This window comes from Octopus sinensis, linkage group LG23 (assembly GCF_006345805.1).
Source record: "Octopus sinensis linkage group LG23, ASM634580v1, whole genome shotgun sequence".
In the NCBI taxonomy this organism is placed as follows: domain Eukaryota; kingdom Metazoa; phylum Mollusca; class Cephalopoda; order Octopoda; family Octopodidae; genus Octopus; species Octopus sinensis.
Window position 1 is genome coordinate 4,974,817 of NC_043019.1, and position 22,302 is coordinate 4,997,118.

General features: G+C 37.9%; 1 protein-coding gene across 4 annotated transcripts in view; it reads left to right on the plus strand.

Moving 5' to 3' along the window:
* Positions 1-22,302, plus strand: part of LOC115223483 (vacuolar protein sorting-associated protein 11 homolog) — an 86,435-nt gene that overhangs the window by 58,416 nt on the left and 5,717 nt on the right. For all 4 annotated transcript variants that reach the window (XM_029794086.2, XM_036512605.1, XM_036512604.1 and 1 more), the window contains 8 exons: positions 1,574-1,662; positions 4,230-4,304; positions 6,757-6,848; positions 9,926-10,011; positions 13,175-13,296; positions 15,423-15,521; positions 18,173-18,226; positions 21,875-21,941. In XM_029794086.2, coding sequence (XP_029649946.1) covers positions 1,574-1,662; positions 4,230-4,304; positions 6,757-6,848; positions 9,926-10,011; positions 13,175-13,296; positions 15,423-15,521; positions 18,173-18,226; positions 21,875-21,941 — 684 coding nt within the window. The remainder of the gene's footprint in view (positions 1-1,573; positions 1,663-4,229; positions 4,305-6,756; positions 6,849-9,925; positions 10,012-13,174; positions 13,297-15,422; positions 15,522-18,172; positions 18,227-21,874; positions 21,942-22,302) is intronic.

Below are 22,302 nucleotides of genomic sequence, written 5' to 3' on the forward strand. Positions count from 1 at the left end.
TGTCCCCATTGGCGGCGTCATACTTATCTTACATATAAATGATACCTAAGACAATTAACACCTTGTTACCCTATTAAAATGAAAATAATTTTTGGAAATAATTTTTGAAAAAACTTTTTAAAAAATCTCTGAATAACTCTTGCAAGGGGAAATTACTCCCCTTAGGCGATTGGTCGGTTTTTTAGAAGCAAACGCTGGAATTATATATACCCTTATGATTCTTTGACGATGATAATTTTTAGACAAGCAGGCCACAGACGAACACAGAATTATTTCAGCCGCCTGACAGGTTTTTTCAGCAGTGCTCATTATCTAGCACCCCTCGCCAACATATGGCGGCGCACACATAGGCTAGTATACACATACATGCTTTTAGGTAGGTTTTGTCTCGCACCTAAAAAATACTCCCTGTATTCTTGAAATATTCAGAACATTAGTTTTGGTCACACAGAACATCTCCACACCCCTTGTTCTCATTAATTCCTCACCTACTAGATTTGACCGCGGCCTGACCTGGATTTATTCCAACGGACCTTTTGTCGGCCCCCACCAACCCCCCGATTTCAACGTGCATTGATAAACAGTTTACCCATGGGCTCTTAAGGAGCGTCCTCATTCGAATTGCTTTGCTGCGCCTCTGTTTTGTTTTGTTCTGACAACGTAATTCCTGGTTTTTCCTGAAGAGAAAGCTGCAATATGGTATCCTTATTTAATCAGAATTTGGAAAATTGTGGCCTTTGAAACATGTGTAGAATGTAATAAAAGGAATTCTGTACAATCTTCGTTCAACTCCATTTCTTCCATTCACTAATTATATATATATATATATATATATATATTTAAAATTTATAAGTTTAATTTATTAATTTAAATACTTTTTTAAAATTTTAACTTTAATTTAAATATTTTAATTAGATTTTTGTATTTTATATTTTTTATATATTTATTAATTAATTTTATTTCTATGTATTGGCTTATGATTTTCACTGTTTAATTTGCCTAATAGTGGTTTTATCTCTAATTTAATATAATATATATTTATACTATAAAATTAGATTTAATCCTAAATCTAATTTTTGCCTGTAAGTTTGGATTTACTCCCTAATATTTTATTATTATATATATATATATATATATATATAAGCACACATACATAAGGTACTTATGTGTTCTTTGGACATTTGCCCAGCAAACCCAGTCCCCAAAATATGCTACATATATTAGTACTACTGCCAGAACTAGCCTTTCACATCAACCCTACAGTATCATTCTAAAGATAAACAATCATATCATTGGAATCTTGAAGTGACATGATATTGCATAAATAATTCAAAACAATGTGAATAAATATTCGTTACACTTAACAAAATAGTGTGAATGCTAAAGGGTTAAGGGGTCGTATTTACCTTACACCAACTTCTCCTCCTTAACACCATATAATAATCCCCCTAGCCACATCCTTTGAGATCATTATATCGTGATTTCCCTGATCCCCTTATTTCTTGACCCTTCTTTCAGTTTTCTTTTGCCCTCCTTCTCCTTTTAACCCGTATCTTTTTTGGTTCTTCTGCAGGCTGGCTATGATATCAACCAAGCCCTTGTTCTCTGTCAGATGCACAACTTTACTGCTGGTATACTCTACCTTTACGAAAAGGCTGAGCTGTATGTATTACATGTGTCTTTTACTACAATTTCTCTCTCTCCCTGTATATATATATATATATATATGGAAAAAATAGTCAGGATAGAAAATGCTAAAATTATTTTATAAAAAACATTTCAGTACTGGTTTCAGTCATTGAGACTTTTCAACTGTAACAATTAAATAATTAAATTAGGGAGACAGAGACAGGCAGAAACAAGGAAAATGCCCCTTGTATATAAACACTATACAAATATTCTTTTAAAAAAAACTTTTCTTTTAATTTTTCTAAATTTAATTATTTAATTGCTACAGTTGAAAAAGTCTCAAATGTCCGAAACCGGTACTGAAATGTTCTTTATAAAATTATTTTAGCATTTTCTCTCTTGACTATTTTTTCCATATATATCAACTCGTGTGTCCCTTTTCATCCTTATATATATATATATATATATATATATGTTGGTGCAAATATATAAAATGTGTATATATGCAATGTAAAACCAAAAAGGAAAAATTCAATTGTATTCACTATACTATGTACCCATTTAGATAATGGCCATTGTGTATGTATGTATGTGTGTTTATGTGTGTGTCTATATATGTTTATGTGTATATATATATCATCATCATTTAACGTCCGCTTTCCATGCTAGCATGGGTTGGACGGTTCAACTGGGGTCTGGGGAGCCCGAAAGCTGCACCAGTCCAGTCAGATCTGGCAGTGTTTCTACAGCTGGATGCCCTTCCTAACACCAACCACTCCGAGAGTGTAGTGGGTGCTTTTATGTGCCACCGACACAGGTGCCAGACGAGGCTGGCAAACGGCCACGCTCGGATGGTGTTTTTTATGTGCCACCGACACAGGTGCCAGACGAGGCTGGCAGACGGCCACGCTCGGATGGTGTTTTTATGTGCCACCGACACAGGTGCCAGACGAGGCTGGCGTGCACACACACACACACATACATGCAGATGTGGTCTCAAGTTCAGTTCCATAGTACAGCACCTCGGGCAACTATAACCTTGGGCCAACCAAAGCCTTGTGTGTGCATTTGGTAGACAGAAACTGAAAGAAGCCCATTGAAGATATATATATGCATATATTTATGTGTGTGTCTGTGTTTGTACCCCCACTATTGCTTGACAATATTGACTATTGCTGGTGTGTTTATATCCCCAAAACTTAGTGGTTCAGCAAAAGAGCCCAATAGAATAAGTACTAGGCTTACAAAGAATAAGTCCTGGGGTCGATTTCTTCAATTAAAACCCTTTAAGGTGGTGCTCCAGCTTGGCTGCAGCCAAATGACTGAAACAACTAAAAGAAAAAGAAAATTCTAATACCACAACAAATTGTTTGGTAACTTAAAAACACAAATGATTTATTTTATTATATTTAACGAAGACAGTTTTTCACCTGAAGATGTAAAATCCTTAAAAATGTTTTAGCCCAAAGGCTTCGGCCATGCTGGGGCACCACTGCTGAAAAGAAAGCTTTCCTATCTGCGTGGGAGTCGAACCCACATCCCTTTGTTCATGCAACTAAGTGTACTACTGTTACACCAGCAAATCAGCCTGTAACTTAAATTCTGCATAATTTTGAAGGATTTCTTGCATTTTGCATTAATGCAGACATGAAAGTAATTTATTTATTATTAAATATAATAATATAAATTATTTACATGTTTTAAGCTACGAAACAATTTGTCATGATACTAGAATTTTCTTATTGTTAAATAAAATTCCATGAAACTATTTCTCTGTCATTTATAACTTTATGCATATATATATAGTATATATATTCTATGTTTTGTAGAATGATACATTAAGGAGCATTTTTTTTATGAGTACTGCCAGATTAGTTGAATCCATATATTGTGACTTAGATTTATATATATACGAGCAGCGAGCTGGCAGAAACGTTAGCACGCCGGGCGAAATGTGTAGCCGTATTTCGTCTGTCGTTACATTCCGAGTTCAAATTCCGCCAAGGTCGACTTTGCCTATCATCCTTTCGGGGTCAATAAATTAATTATCAGTTACGCACTAGGGTCGATGTAATCGACTTAATCCCTTTGTCTGTCCTTGTTTGTCGCCTCTGTGTTTAGCCCCTTGTGGGTAGTAAAGAAATATATATATGAGCAAAATGCCCCCATGTCCAATGGATGTTGCTATGTTGTCAAACATTTAAACCAAATTTTCTCAAAACAACTTGTCCGACCGTCCCATAGATTTAACCTAAATTTGAGACACCAGCAAAAGAACAAATAAAGATAGACTTTTTTTTCTATTCCAAAGAAAAACGGTTTCCCACGGCTTTATCGATCGCATTCTTACCTGGAATCGATTTTTGTAATTTTTTCAAATTTATACAAGCCTGATACCGTCAGTATCTACATATCAAATTTGTGCGCAATCAGATGGAGGATGCCTGAGATCCAAGAACAAACACACACACACACACATACACATACATAGAACAGATTTTATATAAGAGATATATGTGTGTGTGTGTGTGTGTGTGTAGATTACTATTTTTAGTGTGTTATGATGTTCCTATTGACAGCATTGTAATATTTTTTTGCAGTTATGAACAAATTCTACGCTATCACATGGACCATGATGAATATGGACAGGTTATTAACACATGTAAACGGTTTGGGTAAGTACAAATTTATAATTTTTCTACTGCTGAGAAGATTCTCAGTTGAAGGTGGGTAAATATGAATGTCTTATTGCCACACATCCACAACATGGGTGATACATGTTATTGTCATGTATATATCATCATTATTATCATCATCATCATTTAATGTCCGTTTTCCATGCTGATATGGGTTGGATGGTTTGGCAAGAGCTGGCAAGCCAAAGGGCTGCACCAGGATCCAATAGTCTGTTTTGGCTTGGTTTCTACAGCTGGATGCCCTTCCTAATGCCAACCACTTAACAGAGTGTGCCATGGAGGCTTCAACACCTGGAAATGTGGTGTTGTGCATCGAGAATTTGTCCCCTCCAGGGCCAGATCATCAATCAACAGTTCTACTGCAATCTCTTTGAAGTGTTTGAGGAAGGACATTTGGCAAAAGGGACCAGATCTGTGGAACATGAAGAATTGGGTTCTTCACCAAGCTCTCTTCACTCATGAGTTTCTCACCAAATCAACAAGGTACCACTTCCGCATCCACCCTATTCACACCAAATTTAGCACCTGTGGACTTTCATCTCTTCCCCCAAGATGAAAATGTAGCTAAAGGTCGCTATTTTAACACCATTGTTGAGATCCGAAGCAAATCACAGGTCTTTGACTCACTTACAGAAAATGACTTTCAGGCCAGATTCCAAACCTGGCAGTAATGCTGGGACTGGTGTATTGCTGTGCAAGGTAACTATTTTGAAGGAGATGACGTTAAAACTTAGGTGTATAAGTTTATTTTTTTTATTAAACGTAACTAGTCCTAAAGCTTTTTGATCCACCTTCGTCATCATCATCATCATTATCAGTATCGTTTAACGTCCATTTTCCATGGTGGCATGGGTTGGACGGTAAAAATACTAACAATATAGGATGAAATCCCTTTCTCTACAGAAAAGGAATCCATCAGGAAGCGTGGCAGTGTATTAAAAAAACCTTTACGGTTGAAGTATAAACATCATATAATTAAGGGCTAAAGAAGGTTATTCAATAGCCAATGCACTGATTTATCCACTTATAATCCACTTGCTACAGGAAAATTGAACTGAAAGCGGGCAACTAACCTTTAGAAAATTTAAATTTCGTTATCTCTATATTGAATCAATTTCGGAATTAATCTTATTTTTAGATATAAGTGATGTACTCAAGTGTAGTTATGTTTTTAGCTTGTGCTTTTTCCATGATCACACGTGAGTATTTTATTTATATCCCATCGAAAGCTCTACTGAAGAAAGAATATATCTTTTTATAAGATTAATTCCGAAATTGATTCAATATAGAGATAACGAAATTTTAATTTTCTAAAGGTTAGTTGCCTGTTTTCAGTTTCAATTTTCCTGTAACAAGTGGATTATAAGTGGATAAATCAGTGTATTGGCTTTAGAATAACCCTCTTTAGCCCTTAATTATAAGATATAAATATATGCATATGCATGTATATCTGTTATATATATCTATTATATATATGCATGTATATCTGTTATATCTTTATATATATATATATATATATATATATATATATATATATATATTATATATGTATGTATATCTGTTTTATACATTAAGTTAAATTCAACATTATCAGCATTATCCTGTGTTTGATAAAATTCTTATCTATCTATCTATATTGTGTATATATATTATATATATATATATATATTATATATATATTATATATAGTTTATATAAGTTATATAAGTTTCATCAGAATCGGTTGAAAGCCGTGGTCAGAGTGAGGGTACAAGCAAACAGACACACAGAAACACGCACAGACAAACTGCCATTATATAGAGAGAGATAACAGATATACATACAAATAAATATATATATATATATATCATCATCGTCGTCGTGATGATATATATATATATATTTATTTGTATGTATATCTGTTATCTCTCTCTATATAAATGGCAGTTTGTCTGTGCGTGTTTCTGTGTGTCTGTTTGCTTGTACCCTCACTCTGACCACGGCTTTCAACCGATTCTGATGAAACTTGACACACACATAGCCCAATGTCATAATTCAAAACTAACGCAGCGAAAATTTTGAAAAGTTCCCCCAGTTCTGAAAAAAATCGATAAATTCGACATGGGGTCGAGAATCAAAAAAAATAAACCACAGACTGTCTAGGGGACGCAACTCAACCTTTTTTTACTCTCAAAAAAAAATTTACCATCATTTTTTTTCCATTTTTTTGCTATTTTTTGGCTATAACTCTCTAAAAATGCTTTATAGTTATTTCCCTTACAAACCTGAGCAACGCCGGGCGATACTGCTAGTATATATATATATGTGTGTGTGTATATCTGGGAGTGTGTCACTGTGTATTAACTATGTGTTTCCCAGTTTGTAAAAACCCACTGTTGTATCGAAAATTCAATAAATATAGCTTGATTCTTTTTTTTTTCTTTCTTTCCAGAATTCAAGAACCAAATCTCTGGGTTCAGTCCTTGTCGTATTTTGCAATGAAAGAAGACAACTGTAAAACTTTCCTCATGGAAGTTCTTTCTCATATCCTTTGCAGATTTCATGCCTTTAATAAGTGTTTTTATTTGACACCGTCAGAAATGTGCAGAAGCATGTTTCCCTGTTGATAGCAGACTACAGCTGCTTTGGGGATGAGGATAATGCAGAGGGAGGCCAATATGCTTTATGAGACACAGTGGCTGTGAGGTATGAAGGGTGGATTACTGGACACATAACCAGAAGTTCAAATTTTACTGCAACCACTATATATGCAGTTGCCATGATAGGTCGTTAGCCACTACACACATTTTTTCTCTCTCCTTGTTTCATTCTGTGTTCCTTTCTGTAGAAGAGCATAGGCTCAAAACGTAAAAGACTTTTTCTATTCCTGGGCGTTATACTAATACATCTGTTTGTTTTGTACACCACCTATCTTCGTCTTTTGTTTTTTTCATAAATTCTCCCTCTTTATATATATATATATATATTAACAATTGAGGATAAAATCTTTAAAAGAAATTATCAGTAGTCAGCGTGAAAAACCCCGTAAGAGAAAAAATCCGTAAATTCTTCCTCTTTGAAAATATTCATTTATATTATATTGAGGGTACTACTATTCGTAGATACCAACACGCTAAGAGGGACCAATGCGGTCAAAACTACTAAAAATAAACAAAATTTTACCGAATGCAAAACTTCAAAACACATCACTTTAAAAAAGAATTCAGTTACATATCACATGTGATTTCGCATTTAATACAGAATATGCATTTCATGTTCATCAGTGCAACAAACTCAAGAAATATAAGAGAAAACATAACATATATATCATAACATATATATATATATATACATATACTTGAGTGTATACCTGAGTATTTATTTAGTGTGTTTTCTATGTTTGTTTTCTTATCTCTCTCTCTCTTTCTCATACACACACACACACAGACAGACATGTGTAGGTTGAAACAATCGTAGTTAAATAACATAAAACTCTACATATGTATTTCATGCTTTGATTATTAAATCTGAAAGAAGTCTTTGATGAAACCTAATTGAACAGATAGCATCATCATCACTCTATCTATCTATCTATCTATCTATATCCATCTACTTCTATCTATAGGGAGAGTTTACGAAAAAAACAAAAGACGAAGACAGGTTGTGTATAAAACAAACGGATGTATTAGTATAACGCTCAGGAATAGAAAAAGTCTTTTACGTTTCGAGCCTACGCTCTTCTACAGAAAGGGACACAGAAAAAAAGTGTGTGTAGTGGCTAACGATCTATCATGGCAACTATATATATATATATAATATATATATATATATATATATATATAGGGAGAGTTTACGAAAAAAAGACGAAGACAGGTGGTGTACAAAACAAACAGATGTATTAGTATAACGCTCAGTAATAGAAAAAGTCTTTTACGTTTCGAGCCTACGCTCTTCTACAGAAAGGGACACAGAAGGAAATAAGAAGTGAAAATAAAGAATGTGTAGTGGCTAACGATCTATCATGACGACTGCCAGACAGAAGGGTCTCTCTATCTATCTATCTATCTGCATCTGTTTATCTCTCTATCTATCTATCTATCTATCTGTATCTGTCTGTCTGTCTCTATTCAGTTTCTCACCTGTTAATTGCCTTACTCACTTCCATCCTTTGTCTTATTTCAATTCTTCTCTCATACTGGATACATCACCATTTTCCTCATCTCCATTTCTCTCTCACCATACAGCATCCAAGTACATCCACTTATCAACTTCTTTTGTTTTGAATATTCTATTTCATTGCCTTTTTTTGATATTAGAAACGTTCTTCCTGTATCATAGGATGGAATATTTTGCAATCTTCCTCGCTTTGTTGGGTTAATACTTATAAAGCTTCACCGTTTACATTACATACTGGAAAGTAAATTATGTTGGCTGGACATTTCCCTCTCCATGTTGCTAACTAATCTTTCTTATTTCTTTACTACCCACAAGGGGCTAAACACAGGGGGGACAAACAAGGACAGACGAACAGATTAAGTCGATTATATCAACCACAGTGTGTAACTGGTACTTATTTAATCGACCCTGAAAGGATAAAAGGCAAAGTCGACCTCGGCGGAATTTGAACTCAGAACGTAGCGGTAGACAAAATACCGCTAAGCATTTCGTCCGGCGTGCTAACGTTTCTGCCAGCTTGTCGCCTTGTTGCTAACTAATGTTGGCTATTTCGGGTTGTTTAGACCTAGGCCACATTTGATTGAAGAAGACCTTTAATTAAATGCTTTCCAGCCACGACCATCCCATATTTTCTGTGAGAGAGTATATTGTCCAATATGTCCTATTTTTAAGATTGTAGGCTCTGATCTGAGTGAGATTTGGCTGCTATTACTGGTAAGTTAAACGACTGCAGAGAGAAGCTCTCACTGATTTGGATTATCAGATATTCTCTCTTTTACTTGTTTCTGTCATTTGACTGTGGCCATGCTGGAGCACTGCCTTTAGTCGAGCAAATCGACCCCAAAACTTACTCTTTGTAAGCCTAGTACTTGTTTTATCGGTCTATTTTGCCGAACCGCTAAGTTACAGGGACGTAAACACACCAGCATTAGTTGTCAAGCAATGTTGGGGGTACAAACACAGACACACAAACATATACATACACACATACATATATATACATATATATATATATATATATACATACATATATACGACAGGCTTCTTTCAGTTTCCGTCTACCAAATCCACTCACAAGGCTTTGGTCAGCTCGTGGCTATAGTAGATAAATACTTGTCCAAGGTGCCATGCAGTGGGACTGAACCCGGAACCATGTGGTTGGTAAGCAAGCTACTTACCACACAGTCACTCCTGATAAGTAAGTAAAATGAAAAATGGCTTGACTGGAATCTGAACTCGTATCGTGTACTCGGCTGTTCAGAGACGGCCTTTACCTTTTATCTCTCTTGCGCCAAACATAGTATGCTGCCAGATTTTTGAAAACCTGTGATGCACTTTGACGTCCCTCACAGAGCATTGCTGCACCACTCTACCTCTGCATTGAAGTATATCTTTGTTCTTAGTGACCCTTGTTATCAAGAAAAACCTTCCTTAACACTCTTCAAATATCGACAAGAAGAACCTGTTGCCTCCGTTACTCGTCATCCAGACATTGGCCAACAACTCTGCTGCTACACTGTCAGTTGTAAAGGTAAATTCCTTCATGAAAGGGGTCATTTAAGGGAGTATTTGTTGTTATTGTTTAGCTAAATGGTTCTCTACCAGGATCCATAAGGCCCTTGAGGGTCCTTATAAGATTTTGCTGTTAAAATTTATTACCAATAAATTGCTTTTAGTTCTGAATACAATCCCTAATAATATCTTTATATATAAAAGTGAGGTTGTGTGCTGTCTGTCTCCTACGATTTAGATTCCTAACTACTCCCACATTTTGCGGTGCAGTTTAACCAAAACCGGGTATCTTATAGTCGTGATTCATATCGAGCCCTTCTGGGTATTAGCGCGTGTCTACGATGAGTCTACGATTTAAAAAAAATTTACCATCAATTTTTCCCATTTTTAATGCATTTTTGGCATATATAAGGGAAGTAACTCTCTAAAAATTTATTATTAAATCTCAGAACATAAAAAGCTACAGTGACACCCCCCCCTTTGTGGTTAGCCATATTGAGATGGCTATTATACTTTACATCTCTAAAAATGCTTATTTAGTTATTTCCCTTACAAACCCAAGCAACGCCGGGCGATACTGCTAGTTTAATAATAAAACAATAATAGAATTTTTTTTTTTACACATTGGCCCACAGCTCTTCAATATCATCCCGAAGGACTTGAGAGACCTGCATTTGGTGGATGCAGATGTCTTTAAAATAAAACTGGATCTCTTCCTGTCAGGTGTCCCAGATGAACCAACTTCACGGCAGGAGGTGCAGATGAGGGCAGCTGCATCAAACTCTCTCATGCACCAAATGGCAATTGCTAAAAAGCATTCGTGAAGTAAAATCATGTAGCAACACCAAATGGTGGTGCCCCAGCATGGCCACAGCTTGTGAGCTGAAACTAGATAAAATAAAATAAAATAAAAATAAATTGGGGTCCATAGATAAAAAAATAATTGAGAACCACTGGTTTGGGCAACGGTCAATTCTAGTCAAGTAGACATTATCAAAGACGTTCCAACTTTGACCATCCCATCTGTTATTTTCAGATATTGTATATCTAAGACAACATTAACCAAAGTGCCCTTTTGTTTTATAACAACAGTATGTAATACAAAGTGTGTTTGGCTGCTCCTTTTAGCAGATTTTGTGATTGCTTTTGTTAGCTCAATATATATCCTGTTGTTTAGATCCAGGACATCTCTGACGAAGCAGACACATTCAAAAGCCTTCTAGCCATGACTGTCACTTTTACTCATATGACGTATGCAGGACTACGTTAGCCGTGTCCCTCAGACATAGCACATCTCAAGTCATGGTGTTCTTATTTCTTTATTGCCCACAAGGGGCTAAACACAGAGGGGACAGACAAAGGGATTAAGTCGACTGTATTGACCCCAGTGCGTAACTGGTACTTAATTTATTGACCTCGAAGGGACAAAAGGCAAAGTCGACCTCAGCAGAATTTGAACTCAGAACGTAAAGACAGACGAAATACCACTAAGCATTTCGCCCGGTGTGCTAACGTTTCTGCCAACTCGCCGCCTTGCTATTTCTTTTACTACCCACAAGGGGTTAAACATAGAGGGGACAAACAAGGACAGACAAAGGGATTAAGTTGATTACATCGACCTAAGTGTGTAACTGGTACTTAATTTATCGACCCCGAAAGGACGAAAGGCAAAGTCGTCCTCGGCGGAATTTGAACTCAGAACGCAAAGACAGACCGCTAAGCATTTCGCCTGGTGTGCTAACGTTTCTGCCAACTCGCTGTTCTTATCTACTGCCATCTTGAGTTACCAGTTAGCAATTTGTTGCTATATTCTATCAAGACAAAATTACAGAAAAGGTTTTATAACGTAGGAGCTGTTCTTTTTATCTCCAGATACAGTTTTGTGTCATTTGGGAAAGAAATCATTAAGAAGGAAAATCTCTTATAACCCACTCACTATGAATTTCATCTTCTTCTAAGGGACTCCTTGTAGTCTCCAAGCCCATGAAAGGATTTAAATCCACTTTCTGTGGAACAGACTTAACCCTTTTGTTACTGCATTTATTTTGAGATGCTCTCTTTTACTCTTTTACTTGTTTCAGTCATTTGACTGCGGCCATGCTGGAGCACCGCCTTTAGTCGAGCAAATCGACCCTGGGACTTATTCTTTGTAAGCCCAGTACTTATTCTATCGGTCTCTTTTGCCGAACCGCTAAGTGACGGGGATGTAAACACACCAGCATCGGTTGTCAAGCAATGCTAGGGGGACAAACACAGACACACAAACACACACACACACACACACATATATATACATATACATATATACGATGGGCTTCTTTCAGTTTCCGTCTACCAAATCCACTCACAAGGCATTGGTTGGCCTGGGGCTATAGCAGAAGACACTTGCCCAACATGCCACACAGTGGGACTGAACCCGGAACCATGTGGTTGGTAAGCAAGCTACTTACCACACAGCCACTCCTGCGCCTATGTGTTTCTTTCAATTAATTTTGGATATAACAAAGAATTTAGTAAAATAACTTAGTTATCATTCAGCTAGTGTTAGGAACATAAATTGTAACTAAGGTTTGGTGGAAGATTTTAATTCAGAACTTCTGAAAACAAGACATTTGTACTCAGAGCCAGAGCTGGTTTCAGCCGGGTTGGTAACGAAAGGGTTAAGCTGTTGCCTGGTTTGACAACACCAACACCTCAACCAGAACTGTGGGTGCTCTTAGTATAGTCCACTCTCTCACAAACATTCAGATTAGGTATTTGGCCTGGGTATGTCTTCCTCGCATCAGTCTTGGAAGCTCTGCAAGAAGGTCATGGCCATTTCCCTTTCTCTTCTCACGAAGCCTTTAAAAATTAAAATACAAAATATCAATTATGCACTGATCCCAGCTGCGGCCCACAGCAATAAATTGCATGGTTCCTATTTGTAATTAGATGGACTGAGCCAGTGAAAATTAATTTTTTTTCTTTTCTGTATTTTTTATCACATAATCAGCTTAGTTTCACTGTGTGTGTGTGTGTGTGTGTGTGTGTGTGTGTGAAGTAAGTTTACATGAGGTTAGTGTGTGTGCTTTGTGTGTGTGTGTGTGTGTGTGTGTGTGTGTGTGGGTGTTGAGGTAGCTTCTGCAAGATCCGTATGCTTCTGTGCCTGCAATGATGTGAGTTTGTTTTCTCTTCCACCGAAGGACTATATTGTCAAGCGCCTGCAGCAAGAAAATGATCAGATAACTGAAGACGAACGGCTTATCCAACAATATAGGGAAGACACTCTGAAGAAAAAAAACCAAATTGAAGAATTAAAGACTTCGTAAGTTCCATTTGCTTTGCTTTTTCTTTTTTCTTTTTACCTTCTGTTTCATCTCCCTCTGATTTGCAAATTAACAAAGGCACGTAAAAAGCACCATCCGACCGTGGCCGTTTGCCAGCCTCGCCTGGCCTCCATGCCAGTGGCACGTAAAAAGCACCATCCAATCGTGGCCGTTTGCCAGCCTCGCCTGGCCTCCATGCCAGTGGCACGTAAAAAGCACCATCCGATCGTGGCCGTTTGCCAGCCTCGCCTGGCCTCCATGCCAGTGGCACGTAAAAAGCACCATCCAATCGTGGCCGTTTGCCAGCCTCGCCTGGCCTCCATGCCAGTGGCACGTAAAAAGCACCATCCGATCGTGGCCGTTTGCCAGCCTCGCCTGGCCTCCATGCCAGTGGCACGTAAAAAGCACCATCCAATCGTGGCCGTTTGCCAGCCTCGCCTGGCCTCCATGCAGTGGCACGTAAAAAGCACCATCCGATCGTGGCCGTTTGCCAGCCTCGCCTGGCCTCCATGCCAGTGGCACGTAAAAAGCACCATCCGATCGTGGCCGTTTGCCAGCCTCGCCTGGCCTCCATGCCAGTGGCACGTAAAAAGCACCATCCAATCGTGGCCGTTTGCCAGCCTCGTGTGGCACGTAAAAAGCACCATCCGATCGTGGCCGTTTGCCAGCCTCGCCTGGCCTCCATGCCAGTGGCACGTAAAAAGCACCATCCGATCGTGGCCGTTTGCCAGCCTCGCCTGGCCTCCATGCCAGTGGCACGTAAAAAGCACCATCCGATCGTGGCCGTTTGCCAGCCTCGCCTGGCCTCCATGCCAGTGGCACGTAAAAAGCACCATCCAATCGTGGCCGTTTGCCAGCCTCGCCTGGCCTCCATGCCAGTGGCACGTAAAAAGCACCATCCAATCGTGGCCGTTTGCCAGCCTCGCCTGGCCTCCATGCCAGTGGCACGTAAAAAGCACCATCCGATCGTGCCGTTTGCCAGCCTCGCCTGGCCTCCATGCCAGTGGCACGTAAAAAGCACCATCCAATTGTGCCGTTTGCCAGCTCGCCTGGCCTCCATGCCAGTGGCACGTAAAAAGCACCATCCAACCGTGGCCGTTTGCCAGCCTCGCCTGGCCTCCATGCCAGTGGCACGTAAAAAGCACCATCCAATCGTGGCCGTTTGCCAGCCTCGTGTGGCACGTAAAAAGCACCATCCGATCGTGGCCGTTGCCATCCTCACCTGGCCTCCGTTTTGGTGGCACGTAAAAAGCACCATCTGATCGTGGCCGTTTGCCAGCTCCGTCTGGCACCTGTGCAGGTGGCACGTAAAAAGCACCATCTGATTGTAGCCGTTTGCCAGCCTCGTCTGGCGCCTGTACCGGTGGCACGTAAAAGGCACCCACTACACACATGGAGAGGTTGGCATTAGGAAGGGCATCCAGCCATAGAAACATTGCCAGATCAGACTGGGCCTGGTGCAGCCTTCTGGCTTCCCAGACCCCAGTTGAACCGTCCAACCCATGCCAGTATGGAAAGCGGATGCTAAACGACGATGATGATGATGATGATGATGAAAACCATTGAAACCATCCCAAAGATGATATCAGAGTTCAACATAGCCCTGCAGCTCACTAGTTCCGTGTCAGACCATCCTACCCATGGAAACATATGATGATAGTAGTGGCAGCAGCAGTGCCGTCATCATCCTGAAAGATTATCCCCACCTCGCTCTCTCTCTCTGTCTCTCAATTGGCACAAAGAAAATCCAGAAATATATACCACAATTTCTCACCTGAATTTAGTGCTTGGTTGTCAAAAATCAAGCCTCTTTCTTATATTTTCATTTTATTTCTCTTCCATCTTGTAAGAAATTCTTCAAAAATTGGTTCATCTGTTAAACAGTCTTCTTGTAATGAAGTATTGTATTACCTATGTAAATCAGATACCACCCCCCCTTTCTGTCCTTTTTTTAATAGTCTTTAGCAAGGATATACTGCACGTTAGCATTTGTGGGATTACTGTTCTGATACAAATTGCTAGAAACAACTGAAAATACTATTCTTATAATGGCCATTAATGAAGGCCTGTCTTTAGTCATAAAGTCATATGCCTTGTTTAACCTGCTTAATTTCCAATTTTCCAGCGCAAAGATCTTCCAAGCCCCTAAATGCAGTATTTGTAACCATCCTTTGGAAATCCCTTCGGTACATTTTCTCTGTGAACCTCACTCTTACCATCAACAGTAAGTAACACAGAATTTATTATTTGCTGTATTTACATAAAAAAAGAAACTGTGTGAATCTTGTGGTCTCATATCTTGTATGTAACATACTTAACCCTTTACTGTTCAAATATTTGGGCAATATCAGGGCCCAAATATTCTATCCTTTTTACAATAAAACCAGCCAGGTCTGGCTTCTCATACCTACCCTACAATGTCATTCTAAAAATAAACAATCACATCTTTGAAATCTCAAAGCTACAAGATAATGTGTGATTAATTCAAAACAATGTGAATAAATATGCATTACACTTGACAATAGTTTGTATGTTAAAGGGTTAAAATAAGAAACTCTGGCAAAACTGTGGCTTTCAACGGTTTGAGTACTCACCTGGAAAGCACCTGGTAACATCGTTCGATACAAAGTTGAATAAAGGAACTAATGTCAGTCATTAACCATCCAAGTTTAAATTTTCATTTCCAACATGTACCATGTTCACATCATTTACATGGTAAATGTTTGTGGCAAAGGCATGAATGCTACATTATTGACTCTCAATACCTATTTCTTTACTACCCCCAAGGGGCTAAACACAGAGGGGACAAACAAGGACAGACAAACAGATTAAGTCGATTACATCGATCTCAGTGCGTAACTGGTACTTAATTTATTGACCACGAAATGATGAAAGGCAAAGTCGACCTCGGCGGAATTTGAACTCAGTACGTAATGGCAGACGAAATACCGCTAAGCATTTCACCTGGCGTGCTAACGATTCTACCAGCTCGCTGCCTTAATATCATATGTACCGTGCAATAATATAAGTGTTAAAATACCAGAAATAGATTAGATTAATTTATTTTCAAGATCAATATCAAAATTTGCAAAAAACAAATGTGTCAGTGGTTTCCAACCAGAGATTCAGAGACAGTGGCTAAAGATGTGGTGAGGTTTATTCTGGAGTTTATTTTATCTCTGTTGGGACAAAACAAGAATTGTCATGGGGCTTAAGCATAAGAAAAAAGAATGATGAGCTCACAAAAATGTTGGACACCACTTATGAAGTTCACTTATTGGTTAACCCTCTGGCATTTCATCTAGCCATATCCAGTCTAAATACTCTACCTGTTTTATGTTTAAAAAAATGATACGGCCAGTTTGAATTCTATAGGGTTAAGTCAGTCATAATATCTCGATTCCAGAAGGTAGAAAGGCAAATTTGACCGTGACAAGATTTCAAAATGCAAAAGACATAACAAAATGCATAAGGAATTTTGTTGATGCTGTACCATGTTTCTAATGGAGGCAAAAGGCCTGAAATTGGTGCGAGGTGTTTCACCATCGTCTGGTTGAGCTTCCTCGGACACTTTTAACCTACACACATCATCACGCACTTTGGTCTTGCATTGGTCGAGGGAAGTCTTCAGGGGAGGCATCCAGTGTCTCTGCTGAATTGATGTCTGTTGTGTCCTGATGACCTGCTTCAGTACAGCCACACTTTGGCTTCTGTAGCAGTAAGTCATTTTCCAACTCTTGTTTAGCTTGCTGGCAATGTCCCACAAAGTGCAAACGCCCTTACCCTATAATGGTGAAGATAGACACATTTAATTTCATAGAAAGAAACTGCAAGGAAGCCCATCTTTTTATATATGTCTTTGTGTATGTTGTATGAGCATTTTCACATTAACACCACTTGGACAGTCGTGATGCTACATAAATAGTCCAGTTATTTGGAAGGCCAACATACAAAAGTGTCAGAGTATCCTACTTGAAAACAAGAGTTGCCATCAGGAAGGGCATCTAGTTGTGGCAATACTGGCCTCTAGAACCTTTCTTCAACTCATGCATGGGTTGTAAAAACAATATATATATATATATATATAGACATAATCAAAATTTTATATAAATACACTAGCACTATGACCCGGCAACGTCAGGTCATAATGCTAGTGCATGCATATACAGCTGTGTGCATGCGCACATACACGCGAGTACTGTCCAAATCTCCGACCAATCACATACAGCTAGCTGGCATTCAATTGGCATATCAAGTTTCAGGCATTTTGATTGGGTTTTCAATAGAAAATTCTATTGATTTTTTAATGGCTTTGCGGGGTGGCTGGGGAAATGTAAAGATGTGCACAACCACCCTTGGACGGTTTTGAATGACCATAGAAAGTGCGAGCCCTCTAACTGAAAAATTGTGGATTTTTTAAAGGACACGCACACAGACATTTTGCTGTTTGTATATATAGATATGCATGATAGACAATAGGAGCTGCTAATTATGAACACTTTGAAATGAATCTTTTAATAATTACTGGCTGATAAGGTGAGGCAAATAAAGAATTCAAGGACCACAAATTTGGTGACAATAACTAATTGGTAATATTATTTGTAATTGTAATAAACATCTTCTACAGCTTGAACACAAATAAGTACAAATACCGTAGATAAGGGAAACTAAGGGAGTGGGGGGTTGTCACCTTGGTTTGCAATAGTAATATAAAGCCAGATAATTTATAATAGGAATGATATTTAAGCAAATTACTTCATCTGCACAATAATTCTATAGCCATTAATTACAAAAGTCATTCCTAAATTCAATAAAATAGTTGTTTTTTTTAATAGAATCTAACAATTTCTTTTTTCCTCTCTCTCTCTTTACTAGCTGTTTTGAATGTTATGGTGAAAATGAATGCCCTGTTTGTATGCAAGAAAACAGGTAAGATCTTTATTTATTTTATCTTATCATTTAAGACAAGATACCTTCTTTTGTATGTCACTTTCTTCCTTTTCCCTTGCTCATCAACCAAACAGCTTTACCATAGAGGACGTGCTCCCTTTTCCTGTAAGTTACAAGACTTTAGGGCTGCAGCAATAAATATAGGCATAATGATAGGTAGGTTTAGTGAGTTTGTGGAAATGCTGGAACAGAGACAAGTGGTTGTGTGTTGTGTGCAAGAGGAAAGATGGAAGGAATCCTCAATCACACTCTTCACAGGCAAGAGACAGCAGTACAAATTTTTCTGGCTGAGTAATAGAGACAAGGCATACTCTTACCTGAGAAATAGCTAAAGTAATTGAGGTAGTCAGTGTTTCTAATTATAGGCAACTTAATAACAACATTCATCTTGGCAGAAGTCATTAAGTGGATATTAAAAATGACTCCCCACTGCAGACAGGACAGAAGAACCACTTCTGTGAGACCCTGACAGTAACCTCATTATTGTGGCCAGCAACATCAATGGATGTTGGCCAAAACAGTGATGATTTCAGCAGTATACATGGAGGCTATGGTTTATGGTTCAAGAAATGAGGAGGGTGTATGATACCTGGAGTTCTGTGATGCAAGTGATCTAACAATTTGCAAGACATTTTAGGAAGCCAAATAAACACCCACCCGTCTGGCGAGCACCAGTTGGACAGGTTACACTCTCAACAGTAGTGCTATTGTAAATACCAAAACCTTTCTTGAAAAAGAATATATTATGCAACATAGATTAGTGACCATTGACTGAAATGAAAGACAACATGGAAAAGGAAAATATGGAAACTAAAAGAGCTTGCGATTAAGAATAGATTTAGAGAAATTCTAACTGACCCTAAGATGGCAGAGGGGAAGATTTAGATATCTGTAGCATAGATGACACCTGAAAATTCCTATGAAGTCACCTACTTAGGGTTATTGAAGCAAAGACCCAGCCCAGCCAGAACTAACATGGTGGTGGAATGATGATGTAGGTGGTGGATGGTAAAGGCTAAGTGAGAGGCTTGGGAAACCTAGAAGGTAACAACCTTCATCCACTCACTCCTGGTCTCTCTGACCCACTTGTATCTACCCACCTTGTACCTTGAAGGTCCACCTAATCACTCCCACCCCTCTTCTTAAATGTGAGTAGTCATGTGACTCCCCTACTGAAAGAAACCTGTTCTGCAGTGACCCCATTTCTCATATTTTTACCTCCTTCCCATAAAACAGCCCCCTTCAAGGTTCGTTGTCTGTCTTACAAGCTACATGACAACGTCACCAGTGCTGGTACCTTGAAAATAGCTCCCAGTGCACATTGTGATGTGGTTGGCCTTAGGAAAGGTATTCAACCATAGAAACCATGCCAAAGCAGATATCAAAGCACAATCCAACCATTGGGCCCATCACATCCTATCCAACCCTGCCAACATCATCATCATAAATGCTGGCATGGGGCTAGATGGTTTGACAGTTGCTGAGAAGCCCAGGGAGCTGCACCAGGCTCCATTCTCTATTCTGGCATGGTTTCTACAGCTAGATACCCATCCTAACACCAACCACTTTACAGTGTGTAATGGGTGCTTTTTTTTTCCGTGGGACCAACACCAATGCTTTTCATGTGGCACTATATCAGTACTTTTTACATCAATTTTGTTGATGATGATGATTTTTTTTTTAAAGACAATAGGATGGAGTTTGCAGGGAATTTGACTGCTATTTTTAGTAGCCATTCAGATTTTTTATAGAACCTTTCTCATGGCTAAACCTAATTTCAAGTATGTTGTGTACATATGATTGTTGCATAAACTGTTGTAGCTGACTATTATATATATATATATATTTATATAAATGTAATATGTAACAATTATTCGGTAGCCATGATAAAACTCCGAGTTTCGGATGCCGAGGTGGAAATCCATGCCACCATCTCTTCAGTTATCCGGCCATCGGAAACATGCTATGAAAATGCTATGATTTTTTTCATGGCATTTTTCCGATGGCTGGATAACTGAAGAGATGGCAGCATGGATTTCCACCTCGGCATCCGAAACTCGGAGTTTTATCATGGCTACCGAATAATTGTCACATATTACATTTACAGATAAATTCCTCTATTTACATAATATCAAGGTCTCTTTCTCTCTTCTGTTGTCTTACTATTTTTATCAATATATATATATATTATATTTCTTTATCTTTTATTAAACTTTTAATACTTTTGATATTTAAAAAAAAAAATGTAAATAAATAAATAAATAAAAGAATATATAAATATAAAAATATACATACATACATATAGATATATTTGTATATATATATAAAATTTATAAGTTTAAATTATTTAAATAATTTTTTATTTTTTACTTTTATATTTTTAAATTAATTTTATGTATTGGCTTATGTTTTTCACTGTTTGATTTGCCTAATAGTGATTTTATCTCTAATATAATATAATATAATATATTTATACTATAAAATTGGATTTAATTCTAAATCTAATTTTTCCCTGTAAGTTTGGATTTATTCCCTAATATTATTATAATATATATATATATATAATAATTTAATAAATAAAACATATGCATACATACATGTACATACCTACATTTATATGTATATATACATGCATATATGGGTACAGGACACCCCAAAAAAAAAACGTATAACACAACAGGAAACGGAAACATAAAAACAAAACAAGGAAAGGGACTTTTTTTAACAACGAAAAAAACAGAGTACAAGACAACAACACAAGGAACACTCCCCTTCTTCAGCTGCCCCTGTTTTGACTCAATGCGTGTTTCGAAGGTAAGGGCAATTTCGAAACACGCATGGAGTCAAAACAGGGACAGCTGAAGAATGGGAATGTTCCTTCTGTTGTTTGTCTTGTACTCTGTTTTTTCGTTGTTAAAAAGAGTCCGTTTCCTTGTTTGGTTTTATGTTTTCGTTTCTCGTTGTGTTCTACGTTTATTTGTGGTGTCCTGTACTCATATATATATATATATATATATATATGCATGTATATATACATATAGATGTAGGTATGTACATATATGTATGTATGCATATGTTTTATTTATTAAATTGTTATTATATGATCAAACGCCACGCGTCGTCTTCTTCCAAGTAAGTTTTATATATATATATATATATATTCGGTTAAGTAATTGAGATTCTGGTGAATTCTAAAGAATTCACATGAATATGGTCCTTAATTAGGATGCACCGGAAATCTATATGGTGTTAACCATACGACAAGTGGGGTGATTACAAATAGGAAAAAAGCAACAAGAATGGATTAAAATCTCGGTACGATCGTTTCGTACGAGGACATCTTTAATAAGCTACAAAAAATGCAGTGAATACAGATGGCTCGTACTCGTCAGCCGAAAAAACATCAGAGAATTCCCAAACATGTATCTACCCCTTTTGATGTTTGGGAATTCTCTGATGTTTTTTCGGCTGACGAGTACGAGCCATCTGTATTCACTGCATTTTTTGTAGCTTATTAAAGATGTCCTCGTACGAAACGATCGTACCGAGATTTTAATCCATTCTTGTTGCTTTTTTCCTATATATATATATATATATATATATATATATATATGGATTTCTCTGCAGGAAAGTGATGGAAGTGATCCGAGCCCAAGAACAGAACAAGGATATTCATGAACATTTCCACAATGAGGTACAGTAGTTTTTTTTTCTTCTCCCCTTGCTTTCCTTCAATTCCTTATTCTCTAAATATGACTTCTGTCAGTTCTGTAGTTACAAAGATCAAGTACCAGGCTTCAAAGACATAAGCACTGAGGTCAATTTGTTCAGCTGAACCCTTGAGGACAGTGCTCCAGCATGGCTACAGTCCTATGACTGAAACAAGCAAAAGATATATGGGTGCAGGAGTGGCTGTGTACTAAGTAGCTTGCTAACCAACCACATGGTTCCGGGTTCAGTCCCACTGCGTGGCACCATGGACTAGTGTCTTCTATAGCCTCAGACTGATCAAGGCCTTGTGAGTGGATTCGGTGGACGGAAACTGAAAGAAGCCC